Source organism: Lepus europaeus, chromosome 1 (genome assembly GCF_033115175.1).
Source record: "Lepus europaeus isolate LE1 chromosome 1, mLepTim1.pri, whole genome shotgun sequence".
Lineage (NCBI taxonomy): Eukaryota > Metazoa > Chordata > Mammalia > Lagomorpha > Leporidae > Lepus > Lepus europaeus.
The window spans coordinates 81,858,899-81,885,998 of NC_084827.1; the positions used below are offsets into that span (position 1 = coordinate 81,858,899).

General features: G+C 35.4%; 1 protein-coding gene across 1 annotated transcript in view; it reads right to left on the reverse strand.

Annotated features, from left to right (window-relative positions):
* The window catches only part of LRP1B (LDL receptor related protein 1B), a 2,136,850-nt gene that overhangs the window by 666,802 nt on the left and 1,442,948 nt on the right, over nt 1–27,100 (reverse strand). The window contains exon 32 of the mRNA XM_062186250.1: nt 12,218–12,367. Coding sequence (XP_062042234.1) covers nt 12,218–12,367 — 150 coding nt within the window. The remainder of the gene's footprint in view (nt 1–12,217; nt 12,368–27,100) is intronic.

Consider the following 27,100-nt stretch of genomic DNA (forward strand, 5'->3'; position numbering starts at 1 on the left):
CAGTTACAGTCCCAGCCGATCTGCTTTTAATCCAACTCTTTGCCTATGCACCTGGGAAGACAGCTGGTGATGGCCTGAGTACTTTGTTCCCTGCCACTCATGTAAGAGACCTGGCTGTAATTCCTGGCTTCAACCTGGCCCAGACTTGGCTGTTGGGCATTTGAGAAGTGAACCAGCAGATAGAAGATCCCCCTCTCTACCTCATCAGTCTGCCTTTCAAAATAAAAAAAAAATAAATAAAATATTTTTAAATTGTGAGAAAATATTACAAATGTTTAGTAGGCAAAGCATCAGTTAAGGAGAACATCCAAAAATGCACAAAAGATAAAATATGTCCTATTGGGGCTGGTGCTGTGGCTCACTTGGTTAATCCTCCACCTGTGGTGCCGGCATTCCATATGGGCCCCGGGTTCTAGTCCCAGTTGCTCCTCTTCCAGTCCAGCTCTCTGCTGTGGCCCGGGAAGGCAGTGGAGCATGGCCCAAATGCTTGGGCCCTGCACCCGCATAGGAGACTGGGAGGAAGCACCTGGCTCCTGGCTTCAGATAAGCGCAGCGCACCGGCCATAGTGGCCATTTGGGGGGTGAACCAACGGAAGGAAGACCTTTCTCTCTGTCTCTCTCTCTCTCTCTCACTGTCTAACTCTGCCTGTCCAATAAAAGAAAAAAAAACTGTCCTATTTCTTGCAGGAGTAGACCTTAATATAGATGAAAAACCATGCATATTGTGATCTGATCTCAAGAATTAACTGCATTTTAATCATAAGCACAAGGCATTTTTATACACTTTTAATACATAATGAGTTTTCCAGGGATAAAATTTTATTTATAGTGTTCAAAATGTCACTGAAACTTGTCCACATCAGAAAAACCAAAGCATCTCCAACAATTCTATTATTTTCTAGTTTCCAGGATAGCTTACTTACTTCAGTCTGTATTTTTAGTTTTTTCTTAGCCAGTGAATCTTTTTCAGTGAGAGCATCTTTTTCTTAAATCTAGTAGTGCTCAAAGCATTTATTTGTACATTGAATTTATTTTTTATCTTAAATTACTTTCCTTTTATTTCTTATTTATTTTATAGACAGGACATTACATTTTCTTTGTTATAAGAAAGGGCCATCGACCAGAGGCAATCCTATAAATTCAAGCTCATTTCAAATTGTTCTCAAGGGTGCAATTTTCAAGTAGTCACTTTTTTAGAAGAGGGGGAAGAGATACATAGGTGACTTCTTTAATTAAGAGCCTTCAATCCATTTAAGCTGATCTCTTCATGTAGTACATCCCTTGCCTCTTGCACTTACAAGCACACGAGTATTGCTCCTCCTCTATGTCCAATTCATTGTAACCTTCACTCATGGATCAATCTCCATCCTTTCTTCATGACTGTCACCTCTGAAGATGGGTTCTCACTTGCATTTTGATAGAATGATTTGCCTGGCTTATTGCCATGTGTATCCCAATACTGTCAGCATTCTGAACCCTGTGACAGTGGTTATCCTCCAACTCTCTTCTGTGACATAATTCTTAATCCCCAAGTGTAGTAAGTGTTGGTTCATTGACTACTTGCACCAAATCAAGGCAATGTTTGAGTTTTTTTCAATATTGTAACTTTATGATAAATAAAATGTAATGCAAAGTATCATTAATTTCCACTCTGTAAAACAGCACCAACAAAAACAGAGTTGCACTGTTATTAGCTGTACACTTCCACAAGATTTCTAGTTTTCTGTAGATCACAGTTGACAACCTTAGGCATAAAGGAAATTTCAGAATGCTATTGACTGAAGATACTTTCAGAACTTAAGAATACAGAAATGTGAAGTTATTTTTTTAATCTCATAAAGAAAAGATATGGAAAAAACAAGAGAAGAGAGAGGGAGAAAAGCAATGGAGAGTCTGTATCAGTGACAGAGAGAAGGAGAGGCAAAGAAGGGAAGGAAAAAAGAAGTAAAGAGGGAGGGATCTTTTGAAAGCAAGAACTTGCTTGAAACTCTAAGTTTCAGCTTATTTCAATTCAGAAGCAAATGGAAATCTAGTTAACTTTGATTAAAAAATAACCTGTCCTTGACAGCATGAGAAGTGTGTTTGCATCGTGTAAGACATGAAAATACTCCCTACAGTGGACTAGTGAGGTAAAGAAGTTCTAAGTTAACAGACTTCCCACTCTGCCATAAGACAACATAGAGAATTCTTTCAGACCAGATTTCAGTGTGAATCTGCAAGAGCTCAATCTGGAGATCTTAGCAAGATTAAATGCATCAAACCCACAGCTTGTCATTTGGCATCATTTGTAATGTTCCATGGATACCATGACAACTTCACATAGTAATTTATCTTAGGATATAAAGTAGAAAAAAAAAAGGCTTTTGATGACTTCTGCATGTCAATATTAGTAAATTATTATATGCTACTTTTAATTTTTCTGTGATGATTTATAAAGTATAATATATATATATATTCATAACAAGTGTGCAAATTGAGCACTAGACATGCTTTATTTTTAATGAGCCCTAACATTATTTATCACGTCATGTAATATTTTGCTAAGAAGAATGCTGCTATAAATTTTAAAGTCATATCACTGGGAAATCAGCTGAGCACTTGTGTTAGTGTAAAGACTAATGTTTCTCCATTAATTGTGACTCAAAGTTGTTCAGTTAGTGGAGAGGATAGATGATTATAAAGGCTGTGTCATAAAAATTCTAGTGGGAACATTTGAAACAATTAATCTCCAATAGTATTAACACCATTTTTATTCTTATACAAATGAATGTGACATTCATTGACATTCAGATAGCACGTGGAGGCATTTTAATCTGACAATCTTGACTTTCCCATAAGTAAACTACCAGTGCGCTCTGAGTCTTCACAGCAGCCATTACAATGAGTCCAAGATTGTGAGGTGAACCCACAAAGTATGAATGTCCTCAGGGTTACGCTTGTCAAAGACTTTCCAGTGATCCTTGAAGGACAAATGAGTGGCTTATTTTGTTACTTTGACTTAAAACAACTTTGTGCATTCAAAGTCAACATAAAGCAAAGGTTTCTTCATTACAGAGCTGAGTTTCCTTCTGACAAGAGATTGAGAATTCATATGGAGCATACCTTTCCTACTCCTTGATTGATCACAATAGGAGGCAAAATTGAATCTCTCACTAATATTTACTTATTAGGTGTGTTTCTTGCAAATTGCTACTCAAAACTGATCAATAGTAAAATATACTTCAGTTGTGATTGATACACAGAAAAAAATATCTGGCAGATCTTAAGTATTCATGGAAGTGTGTATTCAAAGATTTTTGTGGCCTGTACCTGTAACTCTGTATAGAGGTAGCCAATTCCAAGTATTCCAGATGGGTGTTGGTGATAACAGCATAGATGTTTACAGAAAGTAGCAACCTGTTCAGGGGCCAGCCTTGTGGAACAATGAGTTAAGCCACTGCCTGCTATGCTGGCATCTGTTATGAGTGCCAGATCAGTGGTTTCCCAGCTCTGATCCAGCCCCCTTCTAAAGTGCCTGGGAAGGCAGCAGAACATGGCCCTAAGGACTTGAGTCTCTAGATGCTTATGGATTTCTTGACTCTTGACTTTGACCTGGTCCATCCCTGAATGATATAGCCATTTGGCGAGTGAACAAGCAGGTTGAAGAACTCTCTCTCTCTTTCTCTCTCCTTCTCTCTGTAATTATGCCTTTCAAAATCTTTACAAAAAAAGTACCAATGTATTCAAATACAAGTAACTTAAGCAATTCTATTTTTATTCTCAATAGATTAAGTTAAATAATTTTGACCAGTTTATGAAATAGATTAATATGAAGTCTGATGAGAATAATTTCATAATGAAGTATATTTTAACCATAATTTCCTAATTATGGTTTATAATTTTAACCATATTTTTTGTATTGTTTCAACATATGTAATCATTTACTGACAATTGTTTTGAGTACAATGCATTAACTCTTTAGTGAAAAATCAAGCAAGATTAAAGCTTTGTAGTGCATATGGCCAAGGTTCATGTTTTCACAGAACAGAAAACTAATGCTTATAGCTTAATAACTATGCCAGATCACACAGTTGGTTAGTAAATATAGGCATCTGGAGTATATTTCCTTCATTGATAAAGATGGTAACTTAAATGATCTCTATAAGGAGATATTTAGTCCTAAAAATCTATGATGATTCAATGACATAATTAGGGTTATAATCTTACTGTTTCTCATTTATATATAGAAATAAAGAACTTTTTTATTTATGAACTCTCTCCATATATATATATGTGTGTGTGTGTGTGTGTGTGTGTATAGACTGTCTCCCCCAGAAATTCATACATTGGATTCTGACCCACAATGATGTCATGGTATCATCCAATGAGGTTATTTGGAAGGTAATTAGGTTATTAGGGTAGAGCCTTCTTTGATTGTGTCTGTACCTTTATAAAAGGGACCCTAGGGACTGGCCCCTGTATTCTTTCTCTTGCTTCTCCCTGTCTTGTATGTGAAGATTCAAGAAATTAGTGATCAAGAATAGGACCCTCACCAGAACCTGATCACTCTAGCACCCAAATCTAAGAATTCTAGACTCTGGAGCTATTACAACAATGTACAGGTCTTTGTTAGTAAAGCCTAAATAAGACATATCTATATCTATATCTATATCTATATCTATATCTATATCTATATCTATAGATATGTATGCCCCTCAATAAACAAGAAGAATTATGTCAATATAGCATTAGAATCCTAATCAACAAATATCAGATAAATAGTTTACAAAGATCACAAAGTACCATAAAAAATAGCAATATAAAAAATCAGGTACACAATGAAATCTAAAACAGTAACTATGCAATACAATAGCAGACAAAAGTGAAAAAACAGCATCCAAGTGTGAGTATAAGATGGAGGGTTAAACTGAAGCTCAGAACTATTGGAATGCCCTGAACTACACACTTGACTTGGTAATACTTGATGAATTAATGCATGATTCATTGCAAAGGACATTATCAAGATCACCTGTGTTTACCCCATATGCTGGCTATTGAATCTACAAATACCAAGGATTTTCTATATAGACATATAGACCTCTTCAGGTTTGCTTGAGTAATAGTATTCATAACCTCACTTCTATTTTAAATCAGTGATCCATTTGCATTAGGTATTCCATGCCTCATTCTAAAAGTACAAAATACAGATAAGCCACCATTCTATTTCCTAAATTCCATCTTAATTTTCTCCAAATACCAATAAGCCTGCTTCTGCCAGTATATTTGTTTTATATGTGAATTTTCTTTCAGCTTCATGAATTGATTTTTCTAACTTTCTCTTCAGCATAAATACAAGATATGCAGTTGGCTCTCAAACTGCTCATGCTGACAGGCAAAATGGATAGTAACTTAAATAAAATCCATAAATAACCCACAAACCCTAATTTTAATCAATAGTTTTAACGTCCTCTTCCCCCTCTCAAAGGCACTTAAAATTGAACAGTACTTGATTAACTTGAGTTTATTTCACTGCCTCTTGCAGACATTAATGACCAGGAAAATGCCAAAAGGTGTGAGGAGAAGGGGAATAAAAACAAACAAATCCTATAACTGAAATTGAAAGGATCAATGGTTAACTACCACCTAGCTGACTATATACTACTTTATAGCATTAACCAGGTGAAAATCATCTAGGAAAGTGGTTTGTATTATCATCATTAATTTATGAAACTGAAATGTATTTATAAATGAAAATTATCTTAAAAAGCTGTGCTAAATACAGTACCCCTCCCTTATCTGTGATTTCCTTTTGTGCAGTTTGTTGTTCACAGTAAACTTCAATTTGAAAATATTAAATAGAAAGTTCTAGATATACACAAGACACATGTTTTAAACAACTTTTCTGATAGGATATTGCTATAGTTGTGCTATTTTATCACTGGTTACTGTGAATCTTTTATTGTAACAAATATGCAGATTAAATTTTATCATACATATGTATGTATAAAAAAAACGGTACATAAAGGATGCAGTACTACCTGCAGTTTCAGGCATCTGCTTGGCATTTTGGAATATACTCCCTGTGGTTAAGGATTAAAATACTGAGAAAAAAAAATATTGAACAGAAAAGGTGATAGATACAAATTTAGAACTACTGGTTTTGCAGAGGAAAGCAGAAGCTATTGTACTCCGATTTGCTAACAGTTGGAAAAAGTTTTTGAGATCATAGTCAAATATGCGGAAAGCAGCAAGCATTTGACCTGAATAGCAGTAAAGGTGCCTGTATGCCATATCAGAGTAGCTGGGTTCTGTTCCTAGCTCTGGCTCTTGATTCCAGCTTCCTGCAACTGCAGACCCTGGGAGACAGCAGGGAATGGCTCAAGTGATGGAGGACTTTCCACCCACATGGAAGATTCAGTTGGAATGCTAGCCTCATAGCTCTGGTTCCAGCCATTGTGTTGTTTGGGGAAGTCAATTAACGGAATGGAGCTCATTCTGTCGCTCTCTTTTTCTGTGTCTTCCACTATCTTTCTCTGCCTCTCAAATAAATAAATACACAAATGAAAATGAGAAGAATTTGATGTTCAAAGTTATATGCTTGCCAGCTTATATTTAGTAACTTTAACAGTGCTGAGTCCTTATAATTCACAGTATACAATATGTAAATTAGGTCTAATCAAGTGAACTCCCTGAGTTACTGTAGAACAGAAGCACAGACAATACTTTTGGATCAGGGTAAACATAACAGATGTCTCAACTGGGAACTTAGCAGAATCACCTGGGAAGACTTATTTCATTGTAATTAAATTAGTTTTATATATTTAAATCAAAGCATTTGTATGTTAGTAGTAAAAATTCTGATTAAGAGGTGCCCTCTGAGTTGAATCAGTAACACGGGGGTGTGGTAGTGGATTTTTCTTTGTTAGTGTGCTTAGGTTAGATACTGTTAGTCATGACAGTCTTCAATGCTGCACAGTAGTTTTCTTCTTTTTTAAAAATAAACATTTAGTTGTCATTTACAAGGCAGAATGACAGAGGGAAAGGACACAAAAAAAGAGAGATAAGTGTTCCATCAATTAATTCATTACCCCAAACACCCGCAAAACTCGGGGCTGGGCCAGGTGAAAGCCAGGATCCAGGAACTACATACATCTGCATCTCCCATGTGAGTGGCAGGAACCCAGGTTCTTGGGCTGTAGCTCCCTCCCTGATGTAATAACAGAAGCAGGGTGAGAAGCAAGAGTAGCCAATATTGAAACTGCCACTCAGATATGGCACGTGGGTGTTTCCAGATGCAGATCAATTCCCCTGCATCACCATACCCTATTTTTCTAATAATAAAATATCACTTGATAATTTTAAAAAAATATGACATTAACTAAACATCTGGATTTCTTTCCTTGAAAAATGGAAAATCTAACATAAAAGGTTAATGTCGTTCCATGTGGCAAAAACTAATGGAAATGAGAGTCTTCTAGCTCAAATGGGGTATTAGTTTGTCATAATTTCAGGTAAATCCAGATGCAGAAGTCTCAACTGTGTCCCCACACAGTTGGATTTGGTTTTACTACTGCTGACATACTTCTTAACTGGTCTGTATTAAGTTTCTGAATTTGTTAAGTCTGTTCATACATAAAGAAATGCTTTGTGGATAGGGTAACAAATGCACTAATTATTATTGCTGTGTAACAAGTTACCCCAAAACATAGTATCTGCAAACAACAAACATTTATGGATTGCATGGTTTCTATGTGTCAGGAATCTGGGAGTAGCTATGTACATAGTTCTGGTTTGGAATTTTTCTTGAGGGCTTTTGGTTTGTGCTATAGACATCTGACGCCTTGACTAGTGTGACAGGGCAACTTAAGAAATTTGTAACTTAAAAATGTCTCCGCAGACAGAACATAGCATATCTGATTGTGGCTAGGCTTGCCTAACCACGTCAGAGCAGAAACTGTTCCTTTGAGACAAGTTATAAATGCGGTTTGCTTATCCGCTTGTAACCGTGTGGGCTGCTCATCTGGCTGTAACCGGCATATTTCTGGCTTTGGTACTTTGGCTTGCTTGCTTGCTGGATAACTACCAAGACCACCAGGGTGTGGTTTCTGCCTTTAACACTGCCACACAATTACAACTCAGGGCTGCCTTCTCGCTCCTTGCTCTGTGAGAAGTTGCCAGCTGGCTAATAAAGATCCTAATCTGACCTCAGACGTCTCACTGTTTTGATCAGTGCGCCCTGCAACACTAGGACCTGAGGTTCCTTTTGAAGATACTCATTTCCATGGATGTTGACTGGAGACACCGGGTGTTTGCTGTGTGCGCCTCTCCTTCGGGCTTCTTGGGTATCCTCGTAGCATCATCTGGCTTTGTCAGAAGTGAGTGACCCAAGAGAAAGGGAAGGGAAGATTGCTCAGTGCCTTTTGTGACATTCTCTCCAAAACCACATACCATCGCTGGACTCTGCCTTATTCTCTCATTTTATTAAAAAACAGTAAGAACACATCTAAAGGGAGGGAAGTTAAACTCCACTTCTGGAAATGAGAAATATCAAAGTGTTTAGAAACTTACAGTCTTGGGCTTGGTTTGGTGGAATCATCAAATATTTGCTTTATTTTGACAAAAACACTGCCAGATACCTAACTTTGAAACTAAGGTTTCAAAGATCTCGTCAATTTATTTTCTGTACACTATTCCAAGAAAAACGAAGAATCCAAGGGGTTAAAATTTAAAATCCTTAAGATAAAAATTGTCAATGAGTGTACAAAGATATTTTTAACTAAGATTTCAGAAAACCACCCTCAGTGAAACACAAATTTTAGCTATTTAGTATCTATTAGCTATGCAATCCCTATGGGGAACTGGTGCATATTTGCATATATTACTCACTCCATGGTCCAATTATTTGTTTCCTCAATATAAAACTTCAACATCAAAAAGGCAAATGTCTTCTTAAAGATTTGTAACCGTGATCATCAGTAAGTCCATGGAGAGTGGTGAGTTGCTCTGCTTTACTTTTTTATTGCTTTTTTCCATGACTATAATCCGCTCAGCAGGAAGCAGGTTATCACCCCTTATTCCATTCTCAGAGAGAAAGAATACAAGTGCTGAAAAGAAGGTAAACCTGAGCAGGAGGGTAAGTTCAGAGCTAACCCGTGAAACTGTGGACATTCCTTCTCCGCTTCTCTTCAGGAATGACCTGTAAATTTTTAACTTCCTAACTGATAGATGTATTTTGATATATCCAGTTGATGTGGTGCCAGTAGACGTTCACAGGTTTTGTTAGATTTGTTAATTTTTGTTAATCTTTCAGGGCTAATCATATTATGGTAGAAGGAAGAAGTATTCATGCATAGCCACTCACTTATTAAAATAATTTAATTTATGCAAGTTTATGTTTTCATGCAGCATTAATGTCATATCAGATTCAAAGTACTGGAACACTGTGATTTCACCCAAACTTCCTTCTTCCATTTTATTCATAAGCCAAATTAACCAGCTTTGTTTTTTGCTAAAATGCACTACCTGACCCAGTTTCCCAAACTGTATTCATAGTGCTGAGTCCTGTAAATATTAATTTCCTACTTAGAAGGATCAGCAGAAATCATATTATCAGAAACCAACTTTCATAAACTTTGACATTTTGCACAGGCAATGATTTTTATAATGTGTATTTTTATAATATACATGACATTAAAAAGTGTCTTTCTTGAAATCAGATGACAGATTTTTAAAAAAAAATATTTCCTCTAATTTACTTATTGAGAGGCAGAGAGGAAAAAAAAAATACAGGTAAACACATAGATCTACAGCTGATTCACTGAATCCATCTGCTGATTGACTCTCCAAGTGCCTGCAGTGGCCAGAGCCAAAGTTGGGAGCTGGGAACTCAATCCAGGTCTCCCACGTGGGAGGCAGAGACCCTACTACTTGTTAGCTCCCAGGGTCCACAATGTCAGAAAGTTGTAATTGGGAGCCAGAGCTTGCAACTGAAAGCAGGCACTCCAGTATGGAGCTCTGGCATTGTAACCAATGTCTTCATCAGTAGAACAAACGCCTATTCCACATTTCCTCTAATTTAGGGCTTCACCAGTTCTTTCATTTGCTACTGTGAGCTGATTTAATAAAGTCTGTTATAACTTTGAAAACAAAATGTGGATGGTGAGTTGGGTTATTATAGTTTTATTCAGCCACTCGTAGAATTTGAACTCTGCTTATTTTTTATTGTTGTAGTTTAAAATGCCCATAAATGACATAAAACAAAATGTTTATTTTAACTTGGAAAAACTGAGTTTTGTAAAATAAGTTTGATGGCCATACAGGTGCTACATAACAATTATAACTAAATTCTTACTCTAAAATATACTGTTTATTAGGTATAACTCATGAGTGTGTGTGTGTGTGTGCACATGTGAAGTTGTGTGTAAAGTTTCCGGATGCAAACAATGAGAAAAATGGGAAGATAGTGCTGTATGAATAGCACAAAAATTATTCAAAGACCCAAGAGGAAATTGGAGGCTTTTAAAGTCAAGATGATTTTTTTTCAATTTGAAGTTCTATATTTGGTCAAGAACTATGTTTGAAAAAAATATTAATTTTAAGAAAAATATATAATTTTAAGAAAAATATATAATTTTAAGAAAAATATTAGTGAAACAGATGTCAGGAGGATTGCAATTTAGGAAAACGCTGCAGCAAAAGCAAACCACTAACATTTGATGGCTAATGAGATAAAATTGAAAAGTGCGTTAAAGTGTAAAATTAAGTAGCATCAGATTTCAACTTTAACATTTTTTGCTACACTGCTTTTCAGAAAGATTATACACGTACATGTGGAAGCAATTCTCACAATTTTGGGATATTGGCAGAGGTATTCAATAGCTATATTTTCCAGATATAAAAACTGAAATACAGTTCATACTTAACACCTGATGATTGGTTAAAACAATCTCCCTTTCTCTTTCTCCCTCATAAGACAAATGGAAACTCATTCTATCTTAAACAATAATTTACAGTATCTCCATCTTATTTACTTTCTTTGAGAAATTTTTAATTAATTGGAAATAAAAGGTAATAGTGCATTTTTAATTACAAAATGAATTTTAAATCTTAAAAAACTGTTAACTTGTAAAATTATATATTTATGCAAACTCATTACCTTTATCTGAAGTCAAACACACACACACACACACGCGCACACACAGAAAACCCTCATATTAAATCCAGGAAATGGTGAAAGCTGAAAGATTATAGAATGTAGAATTAAAAGGCCTAATTTATTTTCTATATACAAACATTTAAAATATATTCAAATAGACTTTTCATAAATAGTAAAACTTCTTAAAAGGTTATGCTGGCTGTATTATGAGATTCAAAGTGGAAAACATAATATCATTGTTCTGATTTCCTGTAGCCAAATGTAACTCCTGAGATTCCCCATGGCTACCTAATCCTCACAGTGCTGAGCTCCTGTGAACTCCAGCACAGAGACGTTCCCTTAGGAAAAGCACCACCGCTCTGTTTGCAAAGAAGGATTTCTCTATGGTATTCACTTTTACATCTCTTTAAAAATCCAAATCATCTTTGCAACTTACATTTCAAAAATTGGCTTCCAATATTAACACAGTGGAGGTTGGTTATTTATTCTGTGGAAAGTCATAGCTCCCTCTTAGCTTCCGGATCACCTTACTTGCCTGGCACCTTTTTCCCCCCATATGACTGAACAAAAGGAATGAAAATGTGAATGAATTCAGTAAAATCTCTACTCATCCTTAAATATGAAAAGGAATTGTGTGAGGGGAGCTCATTTCAGTCATTGGACCAATGTGTCCTGTTGACATGTCTCTTGAATTATCTGTGTTGCTTAAGCTATCCTTTATAAGCAGAGTTAAGCCAGATTTTATTTTTATTGTGACAAATACACAAGGTTCTTACACTTTAGGTTGGTGCAATACAACACAGAAAATAATCATAAAATAATACAAGTCACAGTAAGCTAAAATCAATAACAGTGAAGCTAGTATTACTAACAGTCCTAAGTCCCTGATCTAGATAATCTTACAAGTCTGTTTGTTAAAGTCAAAAATATAAAAGGAAAAAAAGGAAACAGCATGGCAATGTGTAATTTGAAAGTACTTCTGGTGTTAATGGAGCAGTAACTTACCTGAGCTTTTAAAAAGATCATAATTAATCAACCGCCAATCAATATGAAGCATCCTAGCTACAGAATCATTGCACTTACCCATGATGGTTAGGGCTGTAGCTTTGGTTAATTCTTCTTTCATTGACTCTATTACTTCTAAATTACCACCATCCAGGTTGCATCTATTTATAGTTCCATTTCCTGAGCTGATCCAATAAAGCTTGTTTTCCACATAGTCTATCGATAGACCTGTAATTAAATTATACAACTTAAACATAATGATAGCTACTTAAATTGTAATATTCACCTGGCACCACTGGATATGAGACTGAAAAAATAAATTGGAAGCTCAGATTTCTGTCTTAAAAAATAAGATTTGGTTAATAGGGAAATATATATTGTTTTAACTGACTGAGAAACATTACAGTTTTATAGCCAGAATGACAGTTTCATTTTACCAATATGAAAAATACTATTAGTTAAGAAAAGTATTCACAGGTAACAGGTAGACACTTCAGATATTTTTTAAAAGTTTCTATTTCCAAATTGAGTACCAAGTATCTTCAATGTATTGAAAACTTTAAAAGATTCATATGAAATACTAATTTCTCCAATGGAAATTTTAATTCCACCTCTACTTTCAATAAAATATATTTTGGGCAGTAATAGATATAAATTGGTGCTATCAATCTTTTTCTAGTAAATCAAGAGCTTGAAGATTTTCTTTAGCACTTTCAACAAAGCTCAGCACTGAATCATCTCAAAGGCCAGCAAACCATTCAGCAAATCAGTGACCCTAGCCAATGGATTAGGACATTGTCCCTGCATGATACAGTGTACCACAGAACTCCAAATGAAGCTTTTATAGAAAATTTCATGTATTATATAGTGATGGTCATTGTTTTCAAATGTCTTGGCATAAGTACCTTAAAACATAAACTCTTAGCAAACGCTAAGAGTTCTCAGTAAACATTTACTTAATTACAAGCTTGCTCAGCAAGTTCATGGTCTATATTTAGAGTAAATGTGGAGAGCAGTGCTGTGGCTTAGCAGGTAAAGCAGTGCTAGCATCACATATGGGCACTGGTTTGAAAGTCAGCATTTCCACTTCTAACCCACTCTCTGCTATAGCCTGGGAAAGCAGTAGAAGATGGCCCAAGTGCTTGGGCCCCTGCACCCACATGGGAGACCTAGAAGCTCTTGGGTCTTGGCTTTGGATTGGCATTGCTCCAGCCATTGCAGCCATCTGGGGAGAAAACCAGCAGATGGAAGAACTCTCTCTCTTTGCCTCTGCCTCTCGGTAACTCTGCCTTCCAAATAAATAAATAAATCTTAAAAAAAAGACTGTGGCAAAAAATAAGCTCTCAGTAAAGACTAGCTATTAAATTACAATCACTTTACAAAAAGAATAAATCTGTGACTCCTTTTGATCCATAATTATTTGGAAAGAAGCACATGGACATACAAAGATATACAGCATAGAAAACTGTTCCTAGGACCTCCCACAGAGAAAGAAATGAACAAACCACAAATAACTTCTCCCTTTAAAAAATAATTAAGATAAACAAGAGGAGAGTGATTAGGGCAGGGAAGAACGAAAGGAGAGTGTGAAGGAAGACTGGAGCAAATTTCATGATTCAAGGGCATTGAAAGTGGGTCAAACACAGCCTTAAACAATTATGAACAACAGAGAATCTCAGGCCAGAGAGTGACACTGATTTATCAGAATAGCTTTCATGAAATAGAAACAACTTAAGAAAACTATACAATATTTCAGCTATTTGCTCACTTACTGGTGTGTTTTGCTAATAAAAGTCTGAAGATTCACCAGAAAAATCATGATGCATAAAATTAGATACTGCAGGGAAGCAGTTTTCAGGTTTTTTTTTTTTTTTTTTTTGGATGGCCACAGTTGGTGACTTGTTTTAATTACTTTGGAAAAATAGTTCAACAAAAACAGCCAAATTCTACAGTATAATATTTTCAGATTGAAAGTCATTTAACATCCAAATCTTTATGAACATTTGGTTATTCTGTATATACAAGCCATCTCCATATGTTTTTTGTTATAAACCCTACTGAGAGCTTTGATTTTTAGAATAATTGGCCCATTTTTATCATCTACATAGTTGACTATCTAAAGCACATACTTTCATCTTTAATCAGCAAAGAAATTAATCTTTACTACAGATTAATGACACAAAACACAACCCAAAATTTCTACTGCTTAATTTTTATCAAAATCAAAAAAATATATCTACATAGACCATCCTATAAATTATGTAGTTTACTCATCCTTCTGTATACTCTAAATTCTATCTCTCAGTCAAGAAAAATCATCACAGAACTATCTACATTTTTTATTTCTGCGTGTTTCTTCCTCCCCTATTCTCTGACTGAACTGAGCTTTGGCACTATGCCATAGGTTTGAATGAAAGATGCTGTAAGAAGTAGCCATAGGAAACTCATTGTTATGGTTTCTAGAATATAACATCTAAAAGCAGTATATCATACAGTGACCTCTTTATCCACGGACCCATGGGAGAAATTGCTTGTGGGCCCAGAGCCAGAAAAACTATATGTGAAAAATATAAAGTTTTAACTGATCATATTTCTCTTTTTGCTTAGGCTGCAAAGAAACAGGAGAGTGAGATTTGTGACCCTTCTCCTGTGGTTGTAAAAGAGTTGCATTTAAGCTACTAACTTTACCCCTGCCTTTGATAGACTAATCTATTATTATCTTTCAGTTTTAAAATCAATATCCTTGTCTGGCATTTCTGAAGGAATACATTTGTTTGAATTTCCTCAATGCTTTTGTAGGTGGGGGAAGGATACCTTCCTACTGAACGTGGCCAACTACAGTTAACCCAAAACCAGGACATGCTCATTCATCTAACACCCCGAAGTTTCTCTAGTCTAATGTATATTATATAAAGCAGGTACTGGAACAGAAAATTTGCAGAGATTGGATTAGAAATCACAAAAGACTATTACTCGGCATCTGAATTGTAGAGGCCTACCGCACAGGGGCTGTGGCAAAGTCACTTATTATTGACACTGTCTAGTATGATGCCTATCACAGAGGAGAAAATTTATAAATATTAGATGATTAAATGGATTGTTAATTCCACTCTGAAAAAATTTTAAGGTGCTCTGCCTAGTAAACTTATCCTCATGACAATTTTTAAAAATTTATTTTATTGAAAGGCAGAAAGAGAGAAAGAGACACACAGAGAGAGGTCATATCTACCGGCTCACTCTCCAAATCCGTGCAACAATCAGGCTAGACCAGGCCAAATCCTGAAGCCAAGAACTCCATATAGGTCATCCAAATGATGGCAGTGACCCAGCGACTTCAGCTACCACCTGTAGCCTCCCATGGGGCATACTAGCAGGAACATAGAATCAGTCAGGAGCAGACCCTGGACTCCAACCAAGGCCCTCCAAATACAGGATACGAGTATCTCACATGGTATCCTAACTGCTATGCCAAATACCATAGCAAATAGGGAGGGGAGCAGGGCTTCATTAAGTCTACTTAGTATGGATCAAATTTTTATAACAACCTTAAGATTGAATACTTTTGGATCAACAGAATTAAGATTCATGGGACAAATGCACCTGAAATTCCTTTATGAGCCTATGGTACATGTCATCTTGTCTACAAAATATATCTTCCTTCCTGTGTAATCATTAATTTAAACCTTGAACACCCCTGAATGCATTTTATGGGTTTATAAAATAGAAGTGTAATCTGTAATAAATTCTATTGAGAATTTTGAAAAGTATTGATACATGTTCATAAATGTAAATATGTATAGCAGTACATATTCAATGAAATATACTAATATAAATGCTTTTATATAAGATTTTTAAATTTCATTGTTATTAAATACCTAAGTCCTAATAATACCAAAAATTGATTGGCATACAAATATTGGGAAAGTTTCTAAATTAGATGTCTTTTATGCTAATACATAAAAGATGATCATTAAGCAGCAAAACAGTAGTTGTTTAATGTAATTGAAACTATTCAGTGATGTTAGCATGTTAAATCAATAACTGTGAGAAAACTAGTAAAATATTAACATATTTATAAAAGTGTCCTGGAACCTATAAAAGAAATATATTTAATTCTGTAGCAGAGGGTCCTTATTATGGGTAGCTGAGATTTAAAAATCCTCAAAAAGGAGCCAGCATTGTGGCATAGTTGATTAAGCCAAGACCGGTGACACTGGTATCCCATTTGAGCACTAGTTGGAATTCCAGCTGCTCCAGTTCTAATCCACTTCCTTGCTGATGCACCTGGGAAAGTAGTGAAATACATCTCAAGTACTTGGGTCCCTGCCACCCATGTGAGAGAACCAAATGAAGCTCCTGGCTCCCAGCTTCTGGCTTCAGCCTGGTCCAGTCCCAGTCTTTGTGGTCACTTAGGGAGAGAACCAGTGAATAGAAGATCTCTATGTCTCTGCATAACTCTGCATTTGAAACAAATGCATAAAAATTAAAAATAAATAAAAATAAAAATGCTCAAAAGGATTGTAGGATCTGTCTGAAAAATACAGTGTTATTAGTGTAGTCTAATTCTGCAAGAGATATTATGAATTTTTAAAATCACATGGCTCTGATTGTCAAAAGAATAAATCTAGAGCCAATAATACATGTATAATGAGTAAATGAAAGAAAAAAGTCATCATTTAACTTGGATAATCTTTACAAAAAGAAAAATCTACCTTTTTTATCTATCTTTCCTATTACAGTAACATTAAAAGGTTAACATATATTTTGATTCTAACCTTTCTTATTTTAAGCCAAAAATTTCCTTTAACATATTATTTTATTTAAAGGATTTTATTTAAACAAGACAGCCTATATTTTTGCTGAGATAACTGTTAATTACAAAATTTTGTAATTTCTCTCATAATAGAAACAATCCATGCCCTGGCATGAGCAGATACACAATATTTGATTAGATAATATGGTCTATATTACCAAATAATAAGTTTTAAATGCTGTTACAAAAAAGACTAGAGAGTTAACTTTATTGATCTTACTTTTTTTTTCATTTTTAAGTGATTCAATTAAATACATATACTTGTAGTATGTAATTAAAATAAAAATGTGAAGGCGCTAAAAAGAAATTTTTAAATTTAAGGTTTTTCTAGAAATAGCAATTATCTAATAATTGATGTCACTTATCAAATATCACTTCTTAATTCTCACTCAAGGTTATGAATTATAATTATGTGGAAAGGCATTAAGTACAGATCCCTTGGTTCTGTTCCCCCAGATTTCTCCTAATTGATTTGGGCTGCTTCCAGGCATTAGTATTTTAAAAAGTCTCTTCAAGTACTTCTAGAATATGAAATTCAGGAAATCCTTTTAAATTTGTAATTTTTATAATCTTTTAAATTTTAATTTTTACTTAGTTCAACTGAGCTTTTTAAATTTTGCTGGAAAAAAAAAAGCGTCATAATGGTGATGTCTTCAGAAACAGAAACAGTAACGATGTAGATGAGAAAGAAGATGTACTATGAATGTTAAAAGCTATGTGATTAGTTTCAGAGTCTCTAAACAGATTATCAGAAATAACATCAAAATTTACATACTCTTTGTAGCATTTTGTTCTAGAAAAAATCTTCTCATTCTGGAGTTTTGAAAGTTGTAGAAAATTACCACTGAAAGTACATTTACAAAAAGATGAGGAATCCAAAAAAATGCATCTCATGTTGCTGATAGAAGAATTATCATATTCCAGATCCTTTAAAATGGAGATCATTCTACACTTCCCTTTAAGTTCCATGATTATCCCTGGGACAGAATCATTTCTGAACCACCAAATCTTTAGGTTTCAATGGAGGATAGTTATTCGATGGGGAAGTGGCCTGGAGCTAACGGTGTATTCTCTATTAAGTTATCTCAAGCAATGTTTTCTCTCTCCTGAAAACAGATTTTCTAAGTTACTGAATAAATGTGTTGAGGAAAACCAAGCAATCCCTCTGTTCTATCCTTGACTTCTCTCAGAAGTGAACATAAACAAAAGGTGCCACTCCCACATACTATATTTATGTGTCTTTGGTAGCCTTGCTCTGGCTACACCTTCACTTCACCACTCTAAAGTAATAAAAATAACCATATCATACAATAAAATCTGCCACATATAAAACAATTAATACATGTTTTCTCCTTATGTGAAGCATAGGGTTCTTTTTATTTTCCTCTTAAGATAAAATCCTATTTTAAAACCTGAAACCATCTCTGGTAATCCCTGTAAGTGATAATTTTGAGATAATTTAATTATTAAAACTGCTTAGATTGTGCTTAATTCATTACTCATAGTACTGTCTCAGTCATCAAAAAAAAAAAACACATCAAGTACTCTGTGAAACATGATAAAGCATATGCTTCTGACTGAAATTATTTGCCATCTACACATTCAACAAAAGACAATTATCAACCTAAAAATGCTCAAAACTCAATACTTTAAAGAGATCCAATCTGAACATAGGCAAAAGGGATGAACAAAAGATACACAGATGGCAGATAAGTACATGAAAAGAAATTCAACATCATAGGAAAATGCAAATTACAGTAACAATGATCACTACACACCTATCAGACTGGCTAAAATAAAAAGTCATGACAGCACTAATGCTAGTGAGGATGCCAAGAAGAACTGGATCCCTTATCCATTGCTGGTGGGATGTAAAATAGTACAGCCACTTTGGAAAACAAATTGGCAGATTCTCATACAACTAAGCATAATATTACCACAGGGTGTGTCAATTACACTCCTGGCAATTAACCCCAGAGAAGTGAAAATTTATGATGACATGACAACTTGTACATGAATACTTATAACAGCATTGCTTATTAAGAACCCAAAACCAGAACCATCCCAGACATCTTTTCAGGAAAATGGCTAGCTAACTGTGGTATATATGAAATACTATTCAACAATGAAAAGGAATGAATGGTTGATATAGGAAACAATCTCAATGACTCTCAAAGTAAATACATTGAATGAAAAAAGATAACCTAAAACTCCTGTACTGTTTGCTTCCACTTCTATAACATTTTATTGTGACAAACATTTTAGAAATGGAAGACAGATACACTAAAAGAAAGAAGACAGGCAGGAGAGAAAGTGATGAGGTCCCAATATGGCAACATGAAATACGATGGTAGCTTTGGCATTACTGAGCATCTTGACTGTGGAGTTCGATATAGGGATCCACACAAAAGATAAGATTGTACAGACCTAAATATTCAAATATATACAAATGAGTACAAGTACAACAAAATCTAAGTAAGATTGGTAGATTATAACAAGAGAGACTGTGATAATTGCGCCTATGATTTTACATAATTTTAAGTGGAAAATTGGATGAAAGATCTGTGGGAATCTTCTGTATTTTTAAATGTGCATGACTCTAAAATGATCTCAATGAACATTTCAGTTCAAAAACAGAAAGCAGGGCTTCTCTGTTTGGCAACAAAAGCAAAACTAGACAAATTAAATTATTTCCATCTCAGAAGCCTCAGCACAGCAAAGGGAATAGCAAAATAGACTGAACAGATATGAGACTTATGGGAGAAAAATATTTGCAAGGTACTTCTTTGACAATGGATTAATATCCAGAATATATCAGCAACTAAAAAATTCAACAACATAAAAACACCCAATCAAGTTAAAAAATGGACAAATAGCCTGAATGGACTGATCGCAGAAGAAGAAACACAAATACTTAACTTATATAAGAAAAACTGTTCAGAATCATTGTAAGATAAATGCAAATCAAAACCACCAGGAGATATCAACTTATCAGCTTTAGAATAGCCATTATAAAAAAAAAAAAGTTGATGAGGATGAGCAGAAATGGGAATTCACATATACCTTAGCTAGAATGTAAGTTAGTATAACCATTATAGAAAAATAGTATGATTTATTTTAAAAATTGAAATATAACTTCCATATGATCCAGCAATCCCACTATTGCAGAAATATCAAAAGAAATGAAATTGTTGCATAAAAGAGATACCTGTACCACCATGTTTACTGAAGTAATGTTCACAATGTTCACAACAGCAAAGATTTGGAATCAACCAAGGTGTTCATCATCAGATGAATGGATCAAGAAAAGGAGTATATATACCCAATGGAAAACTATTTGCCCATAAAAAAGAAAGAAAGTCTTTCATTTATAGCAAAATTATTGAAAGTAGATGATATCATGTTAAGTGAAATAGGCCAGAACTAGAAAGAAAAATACTGCATATTCTTCCCTAACATGTAGGAACTAAAACAACAATGATGATTACCAGAGGCTAAAAGGAGAGAGGAGGATAGAGGGCATTCAATTGGTATGAATAAAAGTATAACTAAGTAAATTAAGTTTAAAGAAAAACAAAAAGTACAGTACTCAGCCAGCTGCTGAGGATACTGTTCTTATCTTTTCTTTTTTTAAGATTTATTTATTTGCAACTCAGAGTTACAGAGAGAGAGAGGGAAAGTTTCCATCCACTAGTTCAAACCCTAAATGGCCACAATGGCAAGAGCTGGGCCAATTTGAGGCCAGGAGCCAGGAGGTGTAGGCCTTGGGCCATCCTTTGCTGTTTTCCCAGGTGCATTTGCCAGGAACTGGATCAGAAGCCAATCAGCAGGGACTTGAATTGGTGCCAACATGGGATGATGGCCGTGCAGAGGGAGGCTTAACCCATGACGCCTACTGTCCTTATCTAAACCTGATCTAAATTCTTCCTGGAAATCACACTTCTCAATGCAGTGTACTAAGCTATCGTATAACATTACACGACTATGTTAATGAACTGAATCCTTTTTGCTTATTTTATAAAGCTGTATTGGCCTCTTCACCATCAACCTTTACAAAAATCCTTTTAATTAGGACAGTTTATACTTTTCCCCTCAATGACTGTCTAAACTTATGAGCCATGTGAAAATAAAACATGCAAAAATAGAGAAAGTGGCTGGAGCTGTGGCATAGCAGATAAAGCTGCTGCCTGCAGTGCCAGCATCCCATGTGACTGCCGGTTTAAGTCCCAGCTGCTCCACTTCCAATCCAGCTCTCTGCTATGACCTGGGAGATTAGTAGAAGATGGTCCAAGTCCTTGGGCCCCTGTACCCGCGTGGGAGCCCTGGAAGAAGCTCCTGGCTCCTGGCTTTGGATTGGTGCAGCTCCCGCAGTTGCTGTTGTTTGGGGAATGAACCAGCAGATGGAAGACCTTTCTTTCTCTCTGCCTCTATCATTTTGTAATTCTGCCTTTCAAACAAATGAATAAATCTTTTAAAAAAGGAGGAAAAACCAGAATTAATGATAGTTTATTTCTTGAGAAGTGTTTTACTCTAAAGTAATTTTTAAAAGCTTATATATATATATATATATATACATACATATATATGTGTGTATAGTTTAATATAATGCTAAAACTATATTTTATAGGTTGAGAAGATAGGACAAAATATATTTTAAAGCACTGGACTATATCATTCAGATATTTTTATTTTTTATTTAAAATATTTAAAGTTTTTTTTAAATAATTTGATTATTTCTACTTTTATTTTTTATTTACTTGAATGGAAAAGAAAAAATAGAATCTTTAATCCACAGATACATAACTGCTGGGGCTCCCACAGGTCAAAGCCAAGAACCTGGAACTCAATCTTGGCCTCCTACAAGGTGACAGGGATCCAATTACTTAAGCCATCATTGGTTGCCTCCCAGGATATTCATTAGTAGGAAGCTGAAACAGTAGTGGAGCTAGGACTTGAACTTGGGCACTCCAGTATAGGATACTTCCAACAAGTGTCTTAACCACTGCACGATATGCAGATTTCTCAAATATTTTTAAATTGGTTTCGATAATACAGTATAAAACATTCCCTTATGTATTTTTCTTACCATACAGAAAAACTTGGAGTGTTCCATACATATAACACAAGTTATCTGTTTTTCCCTTCTGCCAAGAATAAGGCAAGCTACCTTTCCTTCTGTGACTTCTTTTAAAATTAAAAAAAAAAAAATTGCTTCAAGATTCTGTTAAAATTTCTAAACATCATCAATTTGGCTATAATTCCCAACTCTCATTTCCCCCTATTCTCCAAAAAACAATTTTTTCTCTATTTTCATAGTGTCCACTTATATTACCTTTATGATTCTGGCACATGGGACTTATAAACAATAATAAGTGTTTTGTTTTGACTTTACTAAACATCTTATCCCAATTATTTAAAATGAGCTGTGAGTTTTTCCTTATTTAGATTGTGACAGTCCTGAGGAAGGGGCCTAGTTTCATTTCCATAGTCTGGTCTAGTTTATATTTCATCAACTACTTAAAAGTATCCCTTTTCACACTTACTGATATTTTAAAAGAATAAGTAAATAATCAAGTGAATATAGAGTAAATTTAAATTGTTTGAATGCCTATAGATATGAAATTATAATATTAGTTTGACAAATCTCATTTTTGTAATTTGTTTTTCACGTTTAATATATTACTTGTACTTCATACATTATAAAGTGACTATAGAATTAAGCTCCATGTATATATAAAGGAGGGAGTTGCATTATATTGAGTAAGCAAAATTATCAACAGATTAAAAATATACATATATACAGGCCGGCACCGCAGCTCAATAGGCTAATCCTCCGCCTTGCGGCACTGGCACACCGGGTTCTAGTCCCGGTCGGGGCACCGGATTCTGTCCCGGTTGCCCCTCTTCCAGGCCAGCTCTCTGCTGTGACCAGGGAGTGCAGTGGAGGATGGCCCAAGTGCTTGGGCCCTGCACCCCATGGGAGACCAGGATAAACACCTGGCTCCTGCCATCAGATCAGCGCGGTGCGCCGGCCGCAGCGCGCCAACCGTGGCGGCCATTGGAGGGTGAACCAACGGCAAAAAGGAAGACCTTTCTCTCTGTCTCTCTCTCTCACTGTCCACTCTGCCTGTCAAAAACTAAAAATAAAAAAATATATATACATATATACATATTATTTGTGAAAAAGTTTGGGATCTACCAGACGTGTAACAAGAATTAACTTCAAATTTTCTCAAGCTATTGAAAACAATTACAAGGGAGAGAATCCTCCGAAATTCCTTCTATGAAGCCAGCATCACCTTAATTCCCAAAACTGAAAAACATACAACAGAGAAAGTGAACTACACACCAATTTCCCTGAAGAACATAGATGCAAAAATTCTCAACAAAATAATAACCAATTGAGTCCAACAACACTTCAGAAAGATCACTCACCAAGTGGGATTTATTCCTGGTATGCAAGGATGGTTCAGCATTTAAAAATTAATAAATGTGGTACATCACATTAACAAATTGAAGAACAAAAACCATATATTATCTCAATAGATGCAGAAAAGCATTTGCTAAAATACAACACCATTTTATGATACATCTTTATACAAATTGGGTATAGAAGAAATATTCCTCAACAAAATCTAGGCAATTTATGACAAAACAACAGCCAGCATCCTATTGAATGGGGAAATGTTGGAAGCAGTCTCACTAAGATCCAGAACCAGACAAGGATGCCTACTCTCACCATTGTTATACAATATAGTCCTGAAAATTTTAGCCAAAGCCATTAGGCATGAAAAAGAAGTCAAAGGGTTACAAATTGGGAATGAGGAAGTCAAACTATCCCTATTTGTAGATAACATGATTCTACATATAAGGGATCCAAAAGATACCACTAAGAGGCTATTGGGACTCATAAAAGAGTTTGGTTAAGTGGCAGGATATAAAATCAACACAAAAATTCAATAGGCTTTGTACTAACAGACAATGCAACAACTGAGAAAGAAATTCTAAGATCAATCCCATTCACAATAGCTGAAAAAAATTAAATATCTTGGAATAAATTTAACAATGGACAGTAAAGATCTCTACAATAAGAATTACAAAACATTAAAGAAAGAAATAGAGGAAAACACAAGAAAATGAAAAAATCTTCCTTGCTCATAGATTGGAAGAATCAATATCATGAAAATATCCATACTACCAAAAGCCATTTGCCAGTTCAACACGATACCAATCAAAATACCAAAGACATTCTTCCTGGATCTAGAAAAAAATGCTTAAATGCACATGGAAACACAGGAGATACCTACTAGCTAAAGCAATCTTATACAAAAAAACAAAGCCAGAGGCATCACAATACCAGGTTTCAATACCTATTACAGGGTTGTTATAATCAAAATAGAATAGTACTGGCACAAAATCAGACGTATAGACCAATGCAACAGAACAGAAACTCCACAAATCAACCTATGCATCTACAACCAACTTATCTTTAACAAAGTAGCTAAAATCAGTCCCTGGAGCAGGGATATTCAACAAATGGTGCTGGGAACACTGGATCTCCACATGCACAAGTATAAACCAAGACCCCCACTGTTAGGAAACTGGTGCGGTTTTAGCCAGGTGGCTGCATTGCCCAGCTACCTGAGCCAGGCTCCACCCCCATCCTAATGGGATTCACTGCTCCTGCTTCCCTGCCCGCCCTCAGGCGAAGTTTTAAAAGGGCCTGTTCCTGAACACGTGCTCTCTTGGTTCTTCTCTCTTAGCTCTCCTCTCCAGCTCTCTGCTCTCCTCTCTCCTCTTCTCTCTCTTCACTCCCTGCTAGCTCCTCTCCTCTCTATTTCTCTCTTATACTCTCTTTCTCTCTCTTTTTCCTTCGCTGCCCCTTCACTCCTGTCTGTAGGGTGTTCCCCCAATAAACCCTTTCCCTTACTCCGGTGTCCGGTGTGCTTTGCGACGGCTAACATTAAGATATAACACCCACCTTATACCTTACACAAAAATCTACTCAAAGTGGATCAAAGACCTAAATTTACAACTGGATACCATAAAAGCACTAGAAAAAATTTGGAAATCCTGCAAGACATTTATTTAGGAAAAGAGTTCTTGGAAAATTTAAAAGGTAAAATTGAGGCCCCTTGATTTTTTTTGCTATATCAAGGAATTTTGAACCTTACCTGTGAATACATTTCAAAATCTACTTGATACAGTATATGTGTCAAACGATTAAGTAATACAAAATGTTTGGTAGACTTCAAAAAGGTATACCTAAGATTGAGCAAACAAATGACTGGCTTTTTATTGGAATTACACTGAAAATAAAGGAAAAACATCAAGGAGATAAAATCTACAGTGCATCAGATTCTTAAAAAGAAGCCATGAAGGGTAATGCTGATTGACAAGCCAAATTGCTTTATATGAGACTTGAGATGCAATTTACAATGTGAAGGTATTTGAAAAACGGAAATCACTTTAAGTAGTAAATTGAAATCCTCTGTTATGTAAACTGTTCTCAGCACTTAATGTATCCAATAATATGCATAAATCTCAACTGAGAATATTTAGTCCAACAATAGATAACTGGGATGCTGGTTTGTATTTAACAGAAACAAAGATATTCAGCCCAAACTTTCTGAAAGCTGTAATTACTCAATCTATGATGATACACATCCATAAAATGCATTTGGTGCTTTAAAAAGACTCTTCAGTAGCATTATCACACTCTTCTGTCTCAAGTATGTCATACATGTGGATTTTATAGCAAAGAAGCAAGGGAAATCAGTGAATTACAACATAAAAACAATACAAAAATTAGAAAGTATAGTGTATCTATGGTACTTCTATTCAAAACCAGCATTGAAAAATCCAGAAATAACTCATTGTGAGGCATAACCTGCACAGAGGTGAAATTGGTTCTTGCATTCTTCTGGTTGCTTAGAAAGGCCAACTTCTATGTCCTAACTAGGCCTGCAAGTCTCAGGAGTATTTTTCCCTTTCTCATTTTCCATGTTTGAAAAATAAACTGTTCTATTTTCTGATCTTTGCTTGAGGACATAGAATTACCATATGAAATCAGCCTCTCTGACCACAGCATAATGGTTAAGATTTAATATTGCTTTGGGAATAAATAAACTTGGATTTGGATTCCAGTTTTACCATTTGTTTGGTGGAACTAACATCTTTCAATAAGAATCAGCTTTTGAAAGTATAAAATAAGGTCAAGGAATCTTTCCATAAATGACTACTGTGAGACAACTAATGCAAAGCATTATACAATTCCTTCATTACTGCGAGTGGTCAAAAAGTAATCACAATAATCATGTTATTTTTGTCTCCAAAAGTGAACATGATCCTACTGTATCTCGAGCTCATGCTATGTGAACTTGAACACTGGTGTATATTCCTGATGAGAGTATAGATATCACAAGTGATGATAGACAACAAGCTGACACTTCCCTAGCCTCACCAATGAGAGTGGTGTGTTTTTCCCTCACATTCTGGGTAAACATAAGTTATAATCTGACAACAATTTTACTTTCCTCATCCCACTGGAATCTACCTTGCGAACGTAGGAAAGAACCCACCTGCATTCTACCTTGCTGAACTCTTACCTGGCATGGAAAAATCTCTTGCATACCTTGTAGTTACACTGTAGGACTAGAAAAGTGTTCAGTTCACATCTTCTAGTTCTGGGACTAGGGTGGTTAGAATGATAAGACATAGAACTAGTTTGATTTCTTCAAACTGGACCACAGAAAAGGCCCAGCCAATTCACACAGTCCTAGAGCCATAGTGATTCATGACACATGCCTCAGTAGAAATCAGGCTTGTCAGTAGGACAAGAGGACAGTTACCTTTGATATCTCAAAACCAAGAGCAAGCCCCTGGCTACCACAATCCCCATGGAGACTGATACTGAACTCTATGTGGACTAAAGATACATACCCTAGAAAATCCACATTCATCACAAAGCCACAAATTATCCCTATGAATTGCAATAGTCTAGACCCCTGTGACACTTACAGACACAACTGACATTGACATTAAGAACCCAAGCCAACACAGCTAGCCAAGTGATGCCCTGTATTCCAGTTAAATTCTTTTCTTATAAAACCTACTCCAAAATGAAGGGTCAACTACAACAAATGCAC